The sequence below is a fragment of the Phoenix dactylifera genome, chromosome 11, assembly GCF_051530095.1.
Source record: "Phoenix dactylifera cultivar Ajwa chromosome 11, Ajwa_hap1_PhDact_Kaust_v1.1, whole genome shotgun sequence".
Classification (NCBI taxonomy): domain Eukaryota; kingdom Viridiplantae; phylum Streptophyta; class Magnoliopsida; order Arecales; family Arecaceae; genus Phoenix; species Phoenix dactylifera.
In genome coordinates, this window is record NC_143200.1 from 24,918,393 (window position 1) to 24,938,837 (window position 20,445).

Consider the following 20,445-nt stretch of genomic DNA (forward strand, 5'->3'; position numbering starts at 1 on the left):
TCCGTGGAAAGATGGCATTGCTAATTGCTCGAAAGAGAATAAATATCAAGTATTCGCAAACATCAGACAGGCCGTAGCTTCCAAGAAAAAGCGGACCTGGCGAAATGGTCAAAAATTTACTTTACCTACACTTGATATGCTAATATGATGCAAGTGGGAAAAACAGAGGCAAACTAGTTGGCTTCTTTTTAAGTGCTGTTTCATGAAAGCAGACCAAGCCACCAATGCAAAGCTTTACACACGCAGAATCAGGCTTTATTGAGGAGACAAAACAAAGGTGCAAGCTGGTTTCCCGTAAAAATGTCTTACACTAGTGTACGCACCTTCCATTCCCTCAACTACATCACACAACCATTCATTTTCTGAGACAACCCCTTTTGACCTTTAAAAAATAACCATTAAATAAATAAAACAAAAAAAATGCAAGCTCACAACCAAGACTGTGATCTCATAAAGAATACCAGATGGAAAAGTTAAGAAAAGCTGGATATCAAACATGGAAAAACGGATGGAGAACCTATGTTGATGATGACAAAACTATTTGGGAGCAGAAGCCGCTAAAAAAGCACTGACGCTGTCCCTTCAATCCTAATCATGGGTCCCCCGAATGCAGGTTAACCACACTTGATAGGACCAATCACAAATTTGACTGCGAGAGAGTTGGAAGGTACTCAGATAGATGTGCAAGGCAGGTCTTATCCATCCCCGTGACAGCAGGGCTAAGGGACTTAGAATAACTCCAGAACCATTTTATGCCTGCTTTGCCTCCATTTTGGTAGCTTGTAGAAAGCTTCCTTTGTCATGCCAAATTTCTCCTTAAATTCTGCTGCAGATAAATAAGTCTGCCATTGGAAGAAAAAATAATTACAAGGATAAAAATATTTGATTGGGATAGAGATTTCAATATAGGATCAAATGGTCTGATGTTTTACCTCACGCTTGGTTACATCAATTTCTGTAACAGGGTCAGTAGATGATGTCTTCAAGCGTTCATAGGGGAATATTGGCAGCCCTTTTTCATCTTCAGTTTCACCCACCTTCACATCTTCCTTTATGGTGAGAGCTTCAGTTCTACTACTTATTGCAGTGATGCTGTCCTTTGCGTTCACCTCTGGTTTTGGTTTGTAGATCCTAGGGCTCACTTCAGCCAAAGAAATGCAAAAAGGTATTAGCTTTTGGTATAAAATAGATCCTTTGTGCTATCAAAAGATTGCTGAGCATACATTTTAATGACTTTGGTATAATAGTTTCCCTCGGCCGTTCAAAAGAAGCAGAGAGTGCCACAATCGCTGCTGACTTGGGAGCCAACTTTGCAGAATCAGGTGTCGCAGATTTTGGGTAAACTTTCCCAACTGCTGGAGGAGGGGTTGAGAGATTCCTGGCATTTGGATTCTCAAAGTTAGCAGCTAGTGCATTGAAGGCAGGAGATCTTCCTCTAACTCGAACACGGTCAGGGCTGAACGACATGCTTCTAGAGCGCTGAGATTTGTCTGCCACAGTAGACCTACCCCCATATGATGTTGGTGATCGTCGCTTGGTTTTCTGAGAGCAAATATCTAATCAGCAAGAAATTTCCACCCAAATTCCCTTGCAGAAAGAATTCTTCAAGAATCATAAATGAGCAAGAATAAATAAAAAAACACAGCGCTACAGAAATCAATCATGTGGTGGTGGAGTTTTCAAGAAACATCATAAGGAGTGGTCTCAGTTACAATTTAACTATAATTCCTTGCATGCCATTGTTAAATTTATAGTTGCAGCATGTCAAAGAATTCAAGTATTAATGCTTTCAAATATTCTACTCTTACAAAGAATATTTGGCTAGAGAAGACTACGGCATGCTGCCACAGATGGTCCTCTATACATTCAGACTTGATTGTCATTTGGAGATGAATTTAACTCAACAAGAGCTTGTGCACGTTGGAAAAAGGAACCAACTGATAAGTTCTCCTTTACCGACATAATTAAGCAGGTTCCGCAGAGAAAAATATAGAGAGAGCAACTAGCATATCTACATGACTTTTCTTTGTAAGACTAATCAACGGCAAGGGATGAAAAAAGGAGACGCCAAACATAAGACAACGTCGCATAAAGAGGCCTTTCTGTTATGACACAAGGACTAAATTACGAACTCACTTTGGCCTTACTCTACCATTACATAAACATTAGAAACTTTCATGCCTATGAACTGCACCTTTTCCAAATCAGTCTACATACTAATATTGATTTTTGAAAAAAAAGGTTTTTAACTAAAGCTTATGATGTAATTGAGAACTATGCTAGCTATATGAGATAAGGGAAGGATAGTTTCTTACATCTAATGTTGGAGTTACTCCATTCTTCACTACTGCTAGCTTCCTCTGGAATGAATTACCATGCATCTGCAACCAAAAAGAGATTTCCCGGGCCATACCATAACCATAATAAAATTTATCAAGCAATGTCCCAACTATTCAGGGTCAGAGTAGCTGCATATTAGTATGACTAACATGGTTTCTAAACTAATACCACTCAGAAGTTCCCTTAGGCAACTGTGGCAACACTGCCAGAAAAAGCATCAGATAAAGATACATGGAATTTCAACAATATTATTTAATACTTAACCACTGATTTTGCAGAGTCCCAGTTGAAGAAGCGAGTGAAGAAGGGTGGCTCACTTCCTTCTGCAACAACATATACTGGAGTTTCTTGAGATAGATTTTCCAGAAGAAAATCATGTTCAAGAAATTGCTGGGAGAAAATAGCAAAACGTATAAACAACCAAGAAAAATGATGTTAACTAAAATCAAAATGGCAAATGTCTGCTTGCAAAGTAAATATGACAGATGAAAGACACCTACTTCTAACAAAGGCATAATAATTCATACCTCTCCAATGCTTAAAGCTTGTGATCTGCTTTTTGAATCAACCTGCCGCCCAACCCAAACAAAGATGTCTGAGTGGCAGTCAAGGATGAATATATCTTCCGTCATCAAATCATCTTGGGTAAAGTTGAAAATTTCTGTTAACTGCAATCACAGCACAGCCACATTTAACATTTAGGTGATAGAGGGCAACCAATACCAGTTTCCTACAAGACTGATGTAGAGGATTCCAAGACACACCTTCAAATTGCCTGCAAGTTCCCATGCACATCACAGCACATATTGATACAGTGAAACAGAAAATGTAACAGCTCAGCCATAATAATGGACAACAAATCAAAGGAAAAAAGAGGCAATGAAGACCAATAGCAGATTCTTCATCTTCCTACCTTTTGAATAAGTACACGAGAATAGGTGAGGATCACTTTCTTGTTCTTTCGCAATCTTCTGACTGGGGTATTCACATTTGCCTCCTAACAAATTCCAAAACTGTTCAGCTTCAGTTCCCTCCTTTTGTGGTTTGGACTGCATGTTTGGCTGAAAAATCCAAAAGAAAATTACCTAGCCAATAGAGGGGGGAAATAGCTAAATTTATATTTAAGCCGATGCTGCATGGATTCTGATACCATAGTCAGACTTACACATCAAAGCAAGTCACAAAAGAAAGTTAGCTACAAAAATTATATTAGAAGAACCATAATTATGATTAATATGCACCAAAGTGTCATAAGTCAAATTTTTTTTCTTTTCATAGGCTAAACTAAATTAAATTATATTACAGTAACATTTTTATTCATTACAGAAAAGAAATTAATCCATGGTTTCAAGCATCCACTGTGCCACTATGTGCGGGTCAGTACCAACACGCAGCATTGGTCATCATGACACTTATTAAGCTCTTTATAAAAGTATTTTTAATTAAAAAAGATTTAAAATCCTTCTTTTTCTTAGCATAGTGGGGCATGTGTGCCAGCACCACATGGCAAGTACCATGCTAGTGGGTTACCGGCACACTGACCAATGCCCATACTTGAAACTTTGCCTTAACCTAATTTCCATTTATTAAAATCAATAAGATAATATCTTATAGGTCCTAAATACACTCTGACAAAAATCAGACATATAGACCTCTAGTTTGCAAGTATGAAAAGAGAGTCCAGATAAATTTTACGACTCATGCAGGACTGCAGGAAGAAGGTAGTCATGCAGGAATACAATAATATCAAGAAGGTTCAAGTGTCAGTTGATGATAAAGACATGATCAAGTTTAAGAAGATCTTTTACACATTGTAACTAGGACATTTTTATAGACCTTGATCCAAGTGGAGAACTTCCAGTATCATAGATGATGCTTCTCTATAACATGATGTAATGTTCAAAACTTCCATCTAATTCTCTCAAGATTAACATATAAATTAAGCATGCCACACGAATTGATTGTAGTTGTTTGATATATCGAGAGCGTCCAAGGAAGTCAATATCGGAATCAGATCATGAAACATGTAGAAACAATTAAAGTAAGTGGCCCCAATCAGATTTTGAAACATAATATGGTAACATTTTGAAGTTGTGTCCTTTTGCAGCTATACTGAAGCTATGAAATATCAACTTCCTTTTCTAACAAGTAATCCAATTATGTGTTTTCAGATGCAGGGAAGAATTATTAAGGATAGTTTTGCTGAGCTTCTATTATAGGATTTATGAGAGTTTACAGTGGGAAAAAAAACAGAAAGGGGAGAAAATTATGCAAAAGTAAAGCCCCTATTGTGTTAAAGAACTCAGAGGAGGAAAAAAAAATGGGTATCCAGATCACGTTTTATCCCATAATGAAACCTGTCTGGAGATTTTTGCTTCATTACAATATGCGAGATGTAGCAACTTCAAAAGGACTGTACAAAAAATGCCTCATACCAAACTAAATACGTAAATCCAGGCCACCATGTTTGATGCTGGGATCGGTCAAGGTTTTGGGAGCAGCCTGGCAGGTATCATACCATACCGCTACACTGCCTTACCATACCAATGCACAGCATGGTAGTTGGTGCTGGCACAGCAAAGGTGATACCACCTACCATGTGTAAGTACAGTATCAGTACCAAGAGGCATATAAAATACTGGTCAGTATGGTACAGCATGATACTTGAATCCTTGGGATTAGTATGTCCAGTAAAAGACTATACAAGTAAGATATATGGTCAAAAAGTTCAAGCCATTGCAGTGACGTTTTAGTCATTGGAAATTATTGCTGTTTTGAGCTTCTTTCCAAAGTGTTTGATGAAGACCATATGTCACAACTGAATTTTAAAAGCACTAAAATTTTAAAAAGTACAAAGAATTAAGCTCTTAGTCATTTAATTGGATATGCGATCCTACTTAATAAAAGTGAGACATGCCAGATATTGCCTGTATAGCAATTTTATGTCCGTTAAACATAGGAGTATATTCCTCCTCAATTTATATAGGAGTATAAGTTTCATGTTTTTTTTAAAAAAATATTGATAAAATCAGACTAGAAATGGTTATGTAAAGATATTCCTGCATGACAAAGTAGAGTAAAAACATTCACACAGTCCATTATAGAACTTTGACAAGATTGATCTGATCATATTAGTAAAAATTTTTGTCATACCTTAATCAGATCTAGCTGTCTCTCAAGTAGTTCTTGGTCAACTGTGGTTGTAAGGCTTCCAGACCATGTAAAAACAGTATTGCCACTATGTAATATGTAACAGTAAGATGAATTCAGAGATGATGCCACCTGACCAAAATGAAAAAGAAATCAGCATAATACCCTATGTACCTTAATAAAATGATCCACTGTGAGCCACAACCCTAATTTGTTGTGAAGTAGAATAAAGATGGTAAACTTAGGAAGAACATACTGGATCAACTTGAATTGCTTGCATATTGTCTGGTCCAGATCCTTGAACTCGAAAAAGTGCAATGCCATCTTCTGAATATGTCTCATCAGTGACGGCATTTTCAGTAACATATTTCTTATATCCAGAGCTACGACCACCCTGTGAAGTTACAAATACAGCATGTTTCAACATAGTTCTTGATGCTATAATTAGAGCTGAATGGAACTACATGGAAATAAAAAGGAGTCCTATACACAGCATAGATTTTGATAAATAGAAACAAACCTTATACACAATGAAGCTCTGGAAGATAGAGAAGAACAGAACAGGTTCCTTCCCTTCATAAAAGCGAGTCTGTACATGCATAGTCAGAAAATCATTAAGATTTACGACTATAATAAATTGGTGTAATATTAATTTACTCCATTCAAAAAACAAAGTGATGCAACTGATAAATTACCTGAACAGCCTGCAACTTTAAAGATTCGACCATCTTGCTAGCTAGTGAAATGGCTGCAGTCCTCTCCTCCTATAATTAATTGTAGATGAGTCAGAATATAATGAATTCACAATACTGCAATCTTCAATATCCATGATCAGTGAATATAAATTCCATCGTCAAAACATGTTTGACTTATAGTTCTATAAGAACTACACTTAATAGCTCCACATGAGCCACACCTCTCACACAAATTCAGCCCCTCTATAAGCATGCTACTTATAAAGCTGAATAGGTGCTCAAAATGTATGAAATGTCATAAAATTCACAAACATACATAGAATATTAAGCAAGCCAAGATAAACAAGCCATGAACCATTTAATACAAGCATTAATAGGTCATACATTCTCATCCAAACAAGTGCCTTCTGACTAAAGCATCAACTTGTAACCGTGAATGTTCACATATGTTCAAACACTCAATAATTGAACAAGAAAATCATGTTTAGGGGATTTAGCTCCTGCTAAATTAGAATTGGAGATGGCGAAATGCCCGATTCCCCATCTCACGATCAAACCTTTCGACTTTGCTTAAGGCATGTAAAAGCTACCTTTTAGAGACTAGCATATCCATAGATAGTGACATAAGTCTCTAACTAATCAGACCAATTATCCAGCTTCTCTACATCAATAGTTTCATCATATATACGGGAATCTCAATTTGAGCTGTGACTTTGAGATGTTGCAGAGAGGATCCTGAGTGCCCTCAGGTTGCTCATCCTCCTTGATCGTAGATCCTCATCTCCATACGTGGGAGATAGCTTTGCTGCAGTTGTATGAAATATCCTTTCATTTCAACATCCACTTTAAAAGCATTGTTAGTCAAGATACGATTTTGGTGAGTCGGACAATTTCATCCTCCAATTGTATGAAATATCCTTTCATTTCAACATCTACTAATATAGAAGTAGTAGCCACACTCACCCTTATCCTTCGATGTACTTCAAGCATTGACGGCCCTTCTCCCATCTACTTATACTGCTTTTGCATCTAGATCATAAACTAAGGCCCCCACAAATGTAGAGGACCGAAGCTTTAATGCCAACCTAATTGGACCAGGGAGAAGGAAGTAATTCCATCAGCTCTCTTAAGAAAATTTAGAAAAAGTAGAAAAATTTGCGAAAGTAGGATTTAGATGTTCTTTTCTTTCATCCATGATAATAAGCTAGGTTGCATAGCCCTCTATTTAAATTAGTGAGGTTCATCCTCGCACAGTTTGAGGACACGACTTTCCCAAAATATACATAATTAGTAAAAATAATCATAAAAAAGCTAAAATCCTTTAGGAAATAGGTCTCAACTTTAACATCAACTTTGACTTCAGCTATTCTACCTAATTTTTCCTACCTTAGAAGATATGCTCGGTCAAAATCTTTCTCCAAAAACTTTTTTGGCTTTAATCAACATATTTTGGAGTCTAAATGATGGAACTTGACCCCGATCGCTTGGCGTGCCACAACCTTAAGAGGTGGTGCCATGTCATAGAGCTTGAAAATTATCCGATTTAAAAAAAAAGAAACACCTCAATCGGACATTATATAGGCAAGTTATCGCCTCCAAAAAATTAGCATGCGATTGACTTCCTGATATGGTGGATCTTACTCATGAATTCTGTTCAATCCTTTTCGTAGTGGTCAAAGTGGTTGACATCAAGTCTGGTGATCCTCCTAAATCATGTGATACTATAGCCCATGCCTCCGCCTATTAGTTCTAGGATGATGATATGTGAACTTCATTTTAATGATATTTTTCAAAGTACATTTGTAAAAATCTAGCATTGTACAATAATCTTTAAATATATGTGGACCAATATGAGAGAGAATACTTTGTTATTTCTTGATAGTGATTTATCAAAACAGCTTGTCTTGTTTTGATGGAAATCAACACAGATTGCCAATATGAGAATTCACCATAATTTATTTAGCAAAAAATTAAATCGAAAAGGAATTACGAATGCCTTGCGAACATGGGGGATGTGTAATAAAATGAATTTCTGCAATGTACAATTTGCTTTCAAACTGTTCATGTAAATGCACATTATAGAAAGAGAAAAAAAATGAAAGAAAAAAGTCAAACGACTTTCAAGCTGCGTACAGGCTCATATGAAAAGAATAACGTGATCATGACCATGAACCCAGCCATACTTCATTTATAAAACAAAAATTATACATGAATGTGATAAGAAAATGAGACCAAAAATAAATAAATGATTGTCTGCTCGATGAATGTACATAACATATTTAAATACAACTTACACTTGAGGAATCCATAACTTTGTTAGTAGAAATTTTTCTAAAATTGAATCTTAGGAACCACATAGCATATTAAAACGAATGTTTCTAGGTCATATTTGCAAGAAAACATGCTCATTAAGTTACTAAAAACATTTACCTCAATGCTTTTTTCCCCAAACCAACTGCCAATAAGATATTCCTCTTTATCTTCACCGGCATACGTATATTGAAATATGTAGCAATCCCCACTATAAAACTTAGACTGGTCGTAGGATGGAATAAGAATCTTTTCCTTGCCATTTACATGCCAAACCTGTGCATTGAAATCCAACATTACATTTATCATTTGAGCCTCTAATTTGAAGTGCAACGTGCGGTCAGGCTAGCAGCCTCGTCATCATGAACATAAATGCATATAAACCTGCATGGTTTTAGTTGTAATGGTAGCCACAGTTATGACATCAGAGCAAAATGTAGAAGGAAAAGGGGTTACAATAGCACCTGTAAATTGCCTGTGCAGTCAATATATGGTTGAGGTTCTTCTTCTTTCACAGGAGCAGCTTTCATAAGACCTTTAACATTTAATCCTTGGCGTCTAAGAAGTGCTACATGGGAAGGGAAAAAAGTCATGAACAACCTTATTAACTGCACAACCTTACTTTGCAAGAAAAGAAATTACTGATATGGATAAAAAAGAGATTAATGATACGGATGTGGATGTAAGAAAGAGGGGTTGGGGGGTTTGATATTCTCACTTACCTGCAACTTTGCTCCTACCATCCTCAGATACAGCCACTTCGGTCATTTGTGGCCATTTATCAAATTTTGAACGGAACTTTACGGTCTCAAATCCTTCAATAATGCGAATAACATAAGCTTTTCGTCGGCTAGAGTCAAGAAGTAATTCCTGTATGACAATATACACATAAACATATCATAGGAAAACAGAATTGAATGAACCAGGCTTTAAAAAATATTAAGGGTCTGTTGGATGCCCAACCATAGTAGCCATGTGATATTTTCTCATGCAGTAGTTGACCAAGTATATAACACAACTGAGGGAGGCCATTGCTTTCACAGCTATAAGGTTTTCAGGATACCATAATCTAGCTAACAGAGGGATTTCAGAAATCCCAAAAATCTTGGGCTTGAAAGTTCAAAAGCCTTCCCCTCTCCCTCTCACCTCTCCATCTTCCTGCCTTCTTTCCTCAACCCTTCTCACATGGATAATCTAGAAGGACATTCAAAGAGACCCTAGACAAGAAAGCAGGGAATTACTTCAGCAGCAGCACTTGCACTTTTCCTCTCTCCTAGTGATGTATTTCTGCCCATCCACATGTAAATTTCAGCACCGCAATCTAACAAGTAGCACTTATTTGTATCTAATAATTCTCGTACCAAAGAATCTGCTTCAATAGGCACTGTTTGTCCTTTAGCAACACTACAAAGGTAAACAGTTTCTATCAGAAATGACATACATCAGAATAATCTTTGCTCTGATGACTAGATTCTAATATGGAGAAAACATGAGGGGTGATGCTTCACATAATGAAAAAATTCCAGAAATGGCATCATGAGAACAATTACCATAATAGCTTTGTAGAAAAGGCCTCCCCATTTCTATCATCTTCAGAGGTCACCTTTCTAGGAAGAGGAGCAAAGCCACCAAAAGAACCCCAAAATTCTCCAGCCTCAGCATCAGCCATCAACTTCCCATCCTCTATTGACAACATTTCAAACAATCAGATCTAATCACTGTCAAGCCAACCACTAATAAGATCTCCTGAACAAAATCAACTTACCAACAACTGCCACCTCACACTTTCCGTCATGATAAGTATCTTTAATATATTGCACAACTTCAAGAGCTTTAGCCCTTTCTTGAATAGATGAGTTCGCTCCATTAAACTGAAAAATCTTGGACTTGGTATCCAGAATGAATATGTCATCATGGTTGAGAGACGCTCTAGCAAAAGGAACCTGATAGGAAAGAAAAGGCTCATCCAAGAAACTCAAGATAGAAGAAAAATGTGATCTCTTTATCTGATACACAGTGATATATATGACTTGCCTCTTTTACATGGACAACATGCTTTCCTCTGCAGACAAATAAGCGTATGATATGCTCACGTTCATTAACTTCAGTATGTCTGAAACCAGATGCCACCCCACCTTCTTGTGGTATGATACATGGTTTGAAATAGGAGAGGAATTTCTCGGTCTCATGAGCCTGTACCTCTCGGTATTGAACAGCTCGTCCTCCAAGGGCTGCATCCAGTTCAACAGTTTTGATTGCAGCAGTCCCAGCTTCATCCTATATCAATTAATGATTAAGAATTATCATCAAGCTAAAAGACCTGGCACAAATAGTCTCCAAAGATAAAGTCAAGTGGAAAGGGTCTGACCTGACTAGTATCTTTACCAAGCCAATAATGGATATCATGATGAAGAGAACCATTTTTTAAGGCAGTTGTCTGTTCAAAAATCAAGATTTTGTTTGTTAGTATATAAGGAAATTTGAATTGATGGAATGCATGGAATACACATAATATCATGAAGAAAATCCCAAGTCCAGAGAAAAACAGCATGGTAGACAACATTTGATCTACATATGTTTATAGCTAATATTACAGCAAAAATAAAGAACAAGACAAATTGATGTGAAGCATGTGTAGCATTCACTCTTCCAAGTCCGAACATTAAAAGTGCGAAAGAGTCTATGCTCTTTGCTTTCACTCCCTCTATGTCCATTCTCCAAAACCATGGTATATGCCCTTTGTTTATACTAGTGAGATTCCCTTTATTTGAGTTAGATTCTTCTTCTAGCTAAATAAGGAGAAGTTGCAAATTTCCTAATATTCTATAGAGGTTGACTCTTTGTTTGTGTTGAATTCCTCTTTAGTTAGAAGAAGATGAAAACTTTCCTCTTTTTATGCTAGTGAAATCCAACCCAAATTGGGCCAGAGTCCTCTCATAATTTAAAAAGAAACAAAATACAAAATAATAAAAATATTTAAAAATTTTCAAATTTGGATAAAATCTAGATCTTGACTCCTCTATCAACTTCATCTTTAGCCACATCACCAAATTCTGCTTAGATTACAAATTATGGCTTTCCAAAGTGTGGATACTCGACTAAGTCCTAGATGTGGTGGATTGTTCTCTTGAAGCTTGTCCAGACCTACTTAAATAGCCAGATTGGTCCATGATAGGTCAGATGATCCTCCTAAATCACCAAATAATTTAGTAAGGCCAGACTAGTAGCATACATAGGTAGATATGGCACATACGTATGTTGTAAAGCATAACAAAGTACCTTCAAAATCACATAAGCATCTCCTGTAAAAAATTTTCCATAGGATGACTTTGGCACAGGGATTGGGACAAAGTTTTCAATTCGCCATATCTCCAATCCACTGATTGTCATTAAGGAATACAAAATCTGTATATATCAGAATAAGAACTGCTTCCAAAGAAGATAAAAAATAATAATTAAAACAGCGAGGCAACAGTACTCACTAATTTATCAACAGTTATTATGATCATCTTGCCCACAGTTATTATGACCAACATGCCTTATCAAACTCACAAGCAGTTGGCTTTATAAATTCTTTTCCACATAATCATCCTCTTATGAGAATAGTAGGACTCTTTCTAGCTCATAGTTTGGTTTTTGCACAATTTATACTCTCTTCTACCCATATGAAATAACTGCTTACCCAATAAGATGGTAAACAATTCATTCTTTAAGAATCCTTTGAACCAAGCAATTATGTTATCCATCTTCTGAAGGCCACTACAAGCTATTTCTCCATCCCCTAAAAACCTAGATTTGAAAACTAAGTCATTTGGATTTTGAGTTAACATATGTATCTACGAGTGTCATGTCAAACCAGTTAAGACAATTTAATCTGACTCTAAGAATCTAATACAACTTTTCAGGATCCTAATGATGCCACTAATCAGTTTTGGAAAGGCATCCTCTTCACAACATGAATGTTGAATCAAACAAATGTGATGGTTTACGTTATTTGTAAGGAATGTAACATGAACCACCTCTGATAGCTTGAGCTTTATTATACATTCAATATTCTTAGTAGTTTTACCATTACAAGATGCAGCACAATTTTGAATTTATTAATTACTTATGTCTGTTTTCAAAGAACTGATCACCACCAATTGTCATCATAAACAACTAGAAACCAAGACGTGCTCCCCATAGGAAAAAAAAGAAAAAGAAGAGCCATGAAGGGGTGAAATCACAGCTTTGAGCGAGGCCACTCACCCATGTAACTTTTCCTTTTTCTAATTCTTATGACACATGGTTCTCGCGGGTCCTGTCAACTCTTATTATGGGAGTTAAAAAAGTTTTGAGAAGCCTCAGAGTCTAACAGGCATGCTGGACACAATAGCTTTCCCATTGTATATACTAGATGCTCTAACGAAAAGCTCATAGGTGCTGTCAGCAATTGCATAGCTTCTGTGCAAAATATATTCCAACAGCCTCAGATTAAAAAAATTATAATAAGGATACTCCTTTTGTCCAGCCCCCTGGAAAGCAGAATCCAAATCCCTCATAGAAACTGCCATATTGTCCTTAGGCCTTCTGGAATCTTGACTCTAGCTTCAAACTGGATACAGAAAATTTCTGCAAATGGATATTCATAGGTGACGAGATGATTAGCCAAAGCAACCACAATCAGAATTACATTACTAATTTCACAAAGAAGACAATAGAACAGAAAGATAACTGCAAGTTTTCTATAAATTTATATTAAATCCTTGGAATTTAAATTTCTAATAGGCAGATGATTGCCAGTTCCAGCCGTTTATGAAAGACTAATGTATGTTAAGGCTTCACATTTTTTAAAAACAAAAAATATGGAACAGTGCAATAGGTTAATTCAGAAAAGAATGCAGTAAGTGACGAGGACAGCCTTATATAAAGGAATCCTACGTGTGATGGCTGAGAACAAATTAAATGAAATCGGAAACAATAACACTTGACTCAGAAAGTTTGGAGGCAATTTTTTTTAAAAAAAAATGAGAAAAAAAAAATAGATATGAGTCATCAAAGTGGGTGATCAGTATTTGGATGAATCAAGATCTCAGTTTATCTTGGCCAAGATGGAAGCTTGAGAAACTACGAAAAGAACCAAGATATGGAAATCTTGGCCGGCATTATACCAAGATGAACTGCTGTGAAGGCATTGATTTATTAATTTGATAATCCATTTAATAGAAAATATTATTGGAAAAAATTGGCTGATATAATACCATAACAGTCTCATATCTGAGGATATTTCATTTATCTCGACCAAGGTAATAAGGGAAAAGATACCATATACACCATATATGTAGGTGCCAAATACTGATCCAAATAGATGTCTTGACAGAAATGAAAACCATTTTTAACTCAACCTAGAAGATTTCCAGATCATGCAACGAGTTTAAATCTTATATAGCTGATGCAGAAAGACGAGATTTTTACTCAATCAAATGACTCAGATATGGAAATGACCCAGATTCGATGACTACAGGAGCGACTCTATGGAGAATACCAATCATCCAGGGACCAAAACATGAGTATGAATCCTTGATTAAATCCGAAAACTTCTGACAATAGACAATCACAAGCAAAAACCGTCTACTACCAAGTAACGATGTATAAAGATTAGTTATTTTACTAACCAGACAGCTTTAATCCCGAGAACCGATCAAATTCCTACTCCAGAAAGCTCAAACCCAGTCTCCAAGAGGGCCAGGGCATGCCGACCATCCAAACTCCACGAGAAGGGAAAATACCAAAACCAACAACAAAGATTCAAGTCTCAGATCGACCACCGTATCTTAACGAGGGGCGCCGCCCTCTCCATCCCGATTCAGCAAAGAAACGGCGATCAGAACGAAACCAAGAACAGGACACCACCTCAGAAACCAGATCGGACCCCGGGAACCGCAGCAAATTTACGACGCACTTAAAAACTAGAATTCGGTCGTTTTGTCGAGAATTGAAGAACCGAAAACTACAATTGCCAATGCCATTAAAAAAGAAATCGAGAGAAAAACGAAGGAAAATCCCGGAGTTGGACCTCACCTCGGCGTTCAAAGTTCCAACCTTGCAGCGAAGGGGGCGATGATGGCGCAAGAACCAGGGCGCAAACCCTAGATCATGATCGATCTCGAAGCCAAAGGAAGAAGGAAAAATATCCCAAAAAAAGAAAATAATAAAGAGAGAGAGAGAGAGAGAGAGAGAGAGAGGGAGAGAGTGGCGAATGATAAGTGCAGGGCGTGCTTGTCGCCGTTGGAAGCAAAGGACCCGGAGATGGTCTGTAAAGATTAAAGGATATATTGATGATTAAATTAAAACAGAACAAATAACATATCTAAAATAATTTCTTTAGCGAATCTTAATGGATTAACTAAGCAGAGGTATAAAAAGAAAAAGTTTATTTTGCTGGAATATTCTTTTAAAAATTTAAATTTACGTAAGCACCTTTTTCAAATTTATATTTATTTTTTATTCTCATAAAATATTTTTTTTAATATAACATTTTTTTTAATACTATTAATAAAAATTATATTTATTTTAATTAAAAATAAAATAAAATTTTTAAATTATTTTGTATTTTCTATCATGATCGGCTTATAAATATTTTTTTTTTTTGCACACCTATCTATTAAAAATATTTTAATCATTTTGCTTTGAAATCGTTAATTTTGTAACGGCATAGGTATATATATATATATATATATATATATGTAAAAATAAGAATAACAAAATAGAATAATAAAATAAATATTTTACAAAGATATATATATTAATTTTAAAAATTTTATATAAAATTTGATATTTTAAAAAATATTTATTAAAAATAATAAAATAATAATAAAAAGAAAAACTAGCCCAGCTTTAGCTTTCAGAGGGGTGTGGAGGCCAGCCGCAGCGGCTGCCATGATGGCAAAAAGGGGCACAAGGATCGTAGGATGGCTGGATTCCGCTGGAGCTGTAACCGCGAAATTTAGGCGTGTTCGGGTGCTGGAACTGCGAAATTGCTGTTTGATGTTGCGCGCTTTCCGAGGATCCGAAGACTGCTCTCTTGGCGCTGGAGGCAAAAGCTGCGGTAACCGATGGCACGATGGCGGCCCCGAGACGTGAAAGACACTAAAATAGAAACTGTTCCTCGACGCGTGTCCATGTAGCTGGTATCTCGGTTTGTTGCAATGGAGTTTGGAGTTCGATGGTGTAGAGTGGATCAATTGACGGTGAGCAACTGCCGGTTTGGAAAGATGAAACGGGTAGGTCGTGGGAATGGGTTGGACTTTTCTCAAGAGTAAAGTGAAATAAATTGGATAATTAAGACTAATTAAGACTTATTTTCCGATTAACCATTATTTTATTTTGGTAATCGAGGCGGGAGATCCTTTGGAATCTTTGCGGGGCGCCTCCGCTGTTTCCTCTCATGCATCATCGGCGCTGTCTGATAACGTGGATGACCCCAGCCGGAAAAGAACATGGGGCCCAGAAGAGAAAGAAGGCGGTAATGCGTGACACGTCATCTCCTGTTGTGGGATACGACGGCGAAGGCACCGCGGGGCAGGCGCACGTGGCCAGCGAAGGATCTAGCGGTTTTGGTAAGGAACGTAAAAGGGCCCGAGTCGCAGCGAGCGCCTGTCCCAGTGTGAATCTGGACGCCACTTCTGGGACCCGCACCTTGTTCTCCGTGAGCCCGTTTTGGAGGCTCGTGTTCCGGGTCGTAATAGTATTATAAATGTACGGTATCTGGCGGCCTTCTTCTGTCTCTCTCGGGCACGATTTGCCCTGTATTTGCGTCATTCTGTTTGACGAGGAGCCCGACAGGCGGCGGTCGGGTGCGGTGCACCGAAAGCCACGAAGGGCGTGGGGACCACGACCGGGTCCGGAAAGCCTCGGCAGTGGGTCGCGCCGGAATTCGTGCAAGGACAGGAATTTATTCGGAGCGATGGTAATACGCTGACGCGCAAAATAAGACCACGCCGTTTTGCCACCCTTCTTTGTAGCAGGGACGAAAGAAAGGCTTGTGCGAGGAAAGGGTGCCGGAGGGGTGAAACATGCCGGGCTTCTTTTATCTTCTTTTTTTTTTTTTTTTCAGTGGCATGATGGCATGGGCTGCTTTTCTGGTTAGGGATGCCCAATTTCACCGGTTTCGGATTGTAAACTTTTGACGAAGCTGTTGGATCGCATGCTTTTCAATTTTTGCTTGCTTCCCTCTGCATAAATTTCAAAGCAACCATTGTGCAACGCAATAGTTGATGTCATGAAAGAAAGTGAATCATTCTCTTACAATATTATTAAAAAAAGAGTAAATCATTCTTTTACGTAAAAGGCACAATTTGAACTCGTAACAATAAGTCAGCAATCATGAATGCCAGTAGATATACAACACCAGCTATGCCTCCATGTGCACAGTCCATCTTAACATACAAATCAGTGAGAGACTGGTGATGCGACTGGGCCTAGTTAACTTGACCTAGCCCAGCCCCAAACGAGGCTAACATGTTGTTTTCTTGAAAAAGCAAAGGAAAGAGGAAAAAAAACAAGATAAGTGGAAGCTGGGCTAAAAATTAGAGGGAACACTAGATGAAATCTAGGTCTCTTGTATCATCTCTTGTATCAATACAAAGAAGCATGTGATTGTAACGAAGATTACTAATGATCCTAATTGCCTGAAGTGTGGCTGAACTCAACACAGTTCATTGTTACCCCTAGTGTCAACATTTAGATTCATGTATGACAGGCACATCCCTACTCTATGCAAGAATCACACTTTTATCAACCGATTTTTCTCTCTCATGGAGGATTTTCATACAATCTAAGATTATGAAAAACCTAAAACCGAATTTAATCCTTTTCCTAAAAAGGGTTTCCGAAACATCATGTACCTCAACAACACCGCACCGTATCGATCACCAGGCAGAGTTTATAAATAAGCTCTGGGTCCAGTGTATCGGATCACTCAATCCATTCTACTCACACATCTGATTCCCTACTTTCCAAGAGAGACAGAGAATACAATACTTTTTTTTCTTTCGATTTTTCTCTATTCTTTATTTTATATTTTTTTTTAGGCATTTGAAGGAGTTAGTCTGGTCAATCTTTCCTAACTATCGTGCTTGTTAGAGGAAGATCGGGCTGAGCTAGATTGTTGTACCTTAAAGATGATATCGCCGCAGACCTACACGTAGGAGATGAATCACATTTTTAGAGCAGTATATATCACACGCCTTGATTTAGACAAGCTCTTTTTACTCTTCTAATTTTATTCTAATAGACTATTTATTTATAATACTTTTATAAAATAAAGATATAGTAATTTTTAGGCAAAATATTTTCAACAATCTAAGAATGTGATCTTGTACTAGAAATTGCTATATATATATATACATGTATTAATTTATTAAAATTTAATTTGATAGCATAGATAGATTTAGTCTAATTGTATAGAAATTTGAAATCTTTAACTTCATTCAGAAGGTTGTTTTTTCACAAAAATCAGTCTTTTAAGAAAGTCATATTGCTCTGAAAATTGTATAAATAGATTTTTGCAACTTTAAAAACTGTACAATTTTTTTTTTTGCATATTTAAAATATTTGTCGAATTTTCTACATCTTTAAAAATAGTGGAAAAATTTTCTGCAGATTACAAATCTATGTAGAAAATTACCGCAGCCCTAAAATCTATGTAGATTTTCTATGGCTTTCAATTCTGTGCAAACTATTTGCTGCAATCCTTAATTTCTGTGCATATTTTTCTGCATCTTTAAAATATGTGTAGAAAACTCTTGCATCTTTAGAAATTTGAATATTTCTGAGTCGTTATGGAAGCAATCAAAAGGAGGTATATGAATGCATATAAAAAGTGTACTTAGTACATTTTTTTGAAAGCTCTGCATGTAATTACCTGCTATTGCATTTTTTTGTCAGGGAATAAATTTCCTCCCAGCTTTATAGTGCCACTGTCACTCAAATCTACACTTCGCTATGGCGAAAATCCTCATCAAAAGGCTGCCTTCTATGTTGACAAAAGTCTTTTATTAGTTATTTTTAAAAAACCCATTACTTATGCTTGGAAAATCGTGCAAAGATTATAAAATTACTTTACTTGTTATACTTTTTATTTTTGTTATTTAATTTTTATTATAGTTTCCTATTGCATTTATTTCAAAATCTAGAATTATATATTTGAAAAGATATTAATTAACTATTCAGACATATAGGGCTAAACCACTTGGAACTTGTATTTGCAGAACTAATTAAGCAACCAAAACTTCTTAAATGACTTCTTTTGATCATCATAGATCAATCAAGCCCGAAAAATTTAGTAGTTCCTTTTTTAGAGAGTGGCAAAGCCCAGTAAGATATTAGCTTACCATATTAGGATTGATCTCTATCATAAAATATCGTGATCTTACACCATCTTCTAGATCAACCTCTCAACCCTCTTCTAGTCCTCAAAATTTTGGATTCTCTGGCCTCACTCTAAAATCCCCAAAGAAACTGATTTATGTTGCCGCCATAGGATCCTTAGTACCCTTGTTGATTCTTTATATGATATATACCTTTCCACCAAATCGCCTAAAGAGCTTTGGGATGCCCTTGAAGTGGAATATGGATTGGATGATGCCGGTCTCGATCGGTTCACCGTATCCGAATTCCGTAAATATGTTATGATGGATTCCAAATCTATCATTGTCCAAATTCATGAATTTTAAGATCTTCTTAGAAAGGCCGAACTAACAGATTGCAAATTCTCTAAAAATTATAAATTCCAAGCCTTGGTCGATTTTCTCCTTCCATCTAGGTCGAGTTTTTCTCATGAGTTAAGTTATAAGCAAGGTGACTTAAGCCTTTCAGAGATTATAAACTCTATCAGGATCGAAGAAGAGCATCAACTAAAATATAAGCTTAAACCTGAATTTGGACCTAAGATCAATTTGACCAAATCAAGTCCAACCTATTTCAAATGCCATGAAAAATTCCTTAAAAAGAAAAAATCTTAGAATTCTTCAAACCTTATCGCTTCCTCCAAACATCCTATAAGCCATAACCATCCATTTCAGAAGCCAAAAAGGAAGGAGACCTTCTACTTCGTGCGTGGGCTGTCAATTCATATGGCGAAGGATTGCTACCATAGGAAGTCTAGAACCTGGAAGAAAGGATTACCTAAAGCTCAAGTGAATATGGTTGAAGATGGTTTTGGATTTTTCTTCTGTCAAAATATCAAAAACCTTTGGTATTTCTAGTCCATTCTTCTTGTGATTGGTGACTTGATTCCAGAACTAATGTACATATTTGTTTTAATCGCTCTTGGTTCTTCACCTTTTAGAAATCAAGTGGAGGAGGTGTAACGCTTGGGAACGACTCCTCAGCAAAAGTGTTAGAAAAAGGATTAGTGGACCTGAAGATGACATCTAGGAAAACTTTAATCCTTCATGAAGTGCTAATCATCCCCAATGTTAGGAGAATTCTCATGAGGGGATCTCTCCTTGTATCTAGAGGTTATAAGACTGTATTAAAATCTAATAAGCTGCTAATCATCCGTAATAACGAGGTTGTTTGAAAAGCTTTGTATCTAAAAACCTATTCAAATTGAGTGTAATTCCTAAAGATTCTAATAAACATTATTTTTTTGTTCTAAATCTTGAATCCTTTAATGCTTGGCATGGTAGGCTGGGTCATATGAATTTTGATCGAATCCATCATATAACTAATTTGAATGTAATCCAAAACATCTATCTAGATAAAAAGATCAAATGTGAAATTTGTGTTCTAGTTAAAGGTACCCAAAAACTATTCAAATATATTAATAGAAGTTTTAGCCTTCTTGACTTAATTTATAGTGTTGTGTGTGATCCTACCAAAATTCCAAGTTGAAAAAAATTATTAATTTATAGCATTTATTGATGATTTCTTTCGGTATTGTTACATATATCTAATCAAGTTTCAA

The 20,445-nt window shown here is 36.6% G+C and overlaps 1 protein-coding gene across 1 annotated transcript; it reads right to left on the reverse strand.

Annotated features, from left to right (window-relative positions):
* Positions 1 to 233: 233 nt before the first annotated feature.
* On the reverse strand, positions 234 to 14,496 carry LOC103707068 (villin-3-like). Its single transcript, XM_088707395.2, has 23 exons — positions 14,150 to 14,496; positions 12,993 to 13,106; positions 11,775 to 11,874; positions 10,864 to 10,932; positions 10,530 to 10,772; positions 10,261 to 10,438; positions 10,046 to 10,178; positions 9,737 to 9,899; positions 9,218 to 9,365; positions 8,960 to 9,063; positions 8,616 to 8,771; positions 6,186 to 6,254; positions 6,011 to 6,079; positions 5,747 to 5,884; positions 5,494 to 5,622; positions 3,254 to 3,401; positions 3,105 to 3,115; positions 2,868 to 3,008; positions 2,605 to 2,730; positions 2,316 to 2,381; positions 1,224 to 1,542; positions 933 to 1,141; positions 234 to 842 (listed from the first exon to the last, which is right to left on the reverse strand). Exons 2-23 carry the CDS (start codon positions 13,046 to 13,048, stop codon positions 729 to 731), a joined length of 2,889 nt encoding a protein of 962 aa, XP_088563521.2. The 5' UTR covers positions 13,049 to 13,106; positions 14,150 to 14,496; the 3' UTR covers positions 234 to 728.
* Positions 14,497 to 20,445: the final 5,949 nt, after the last annotated feature.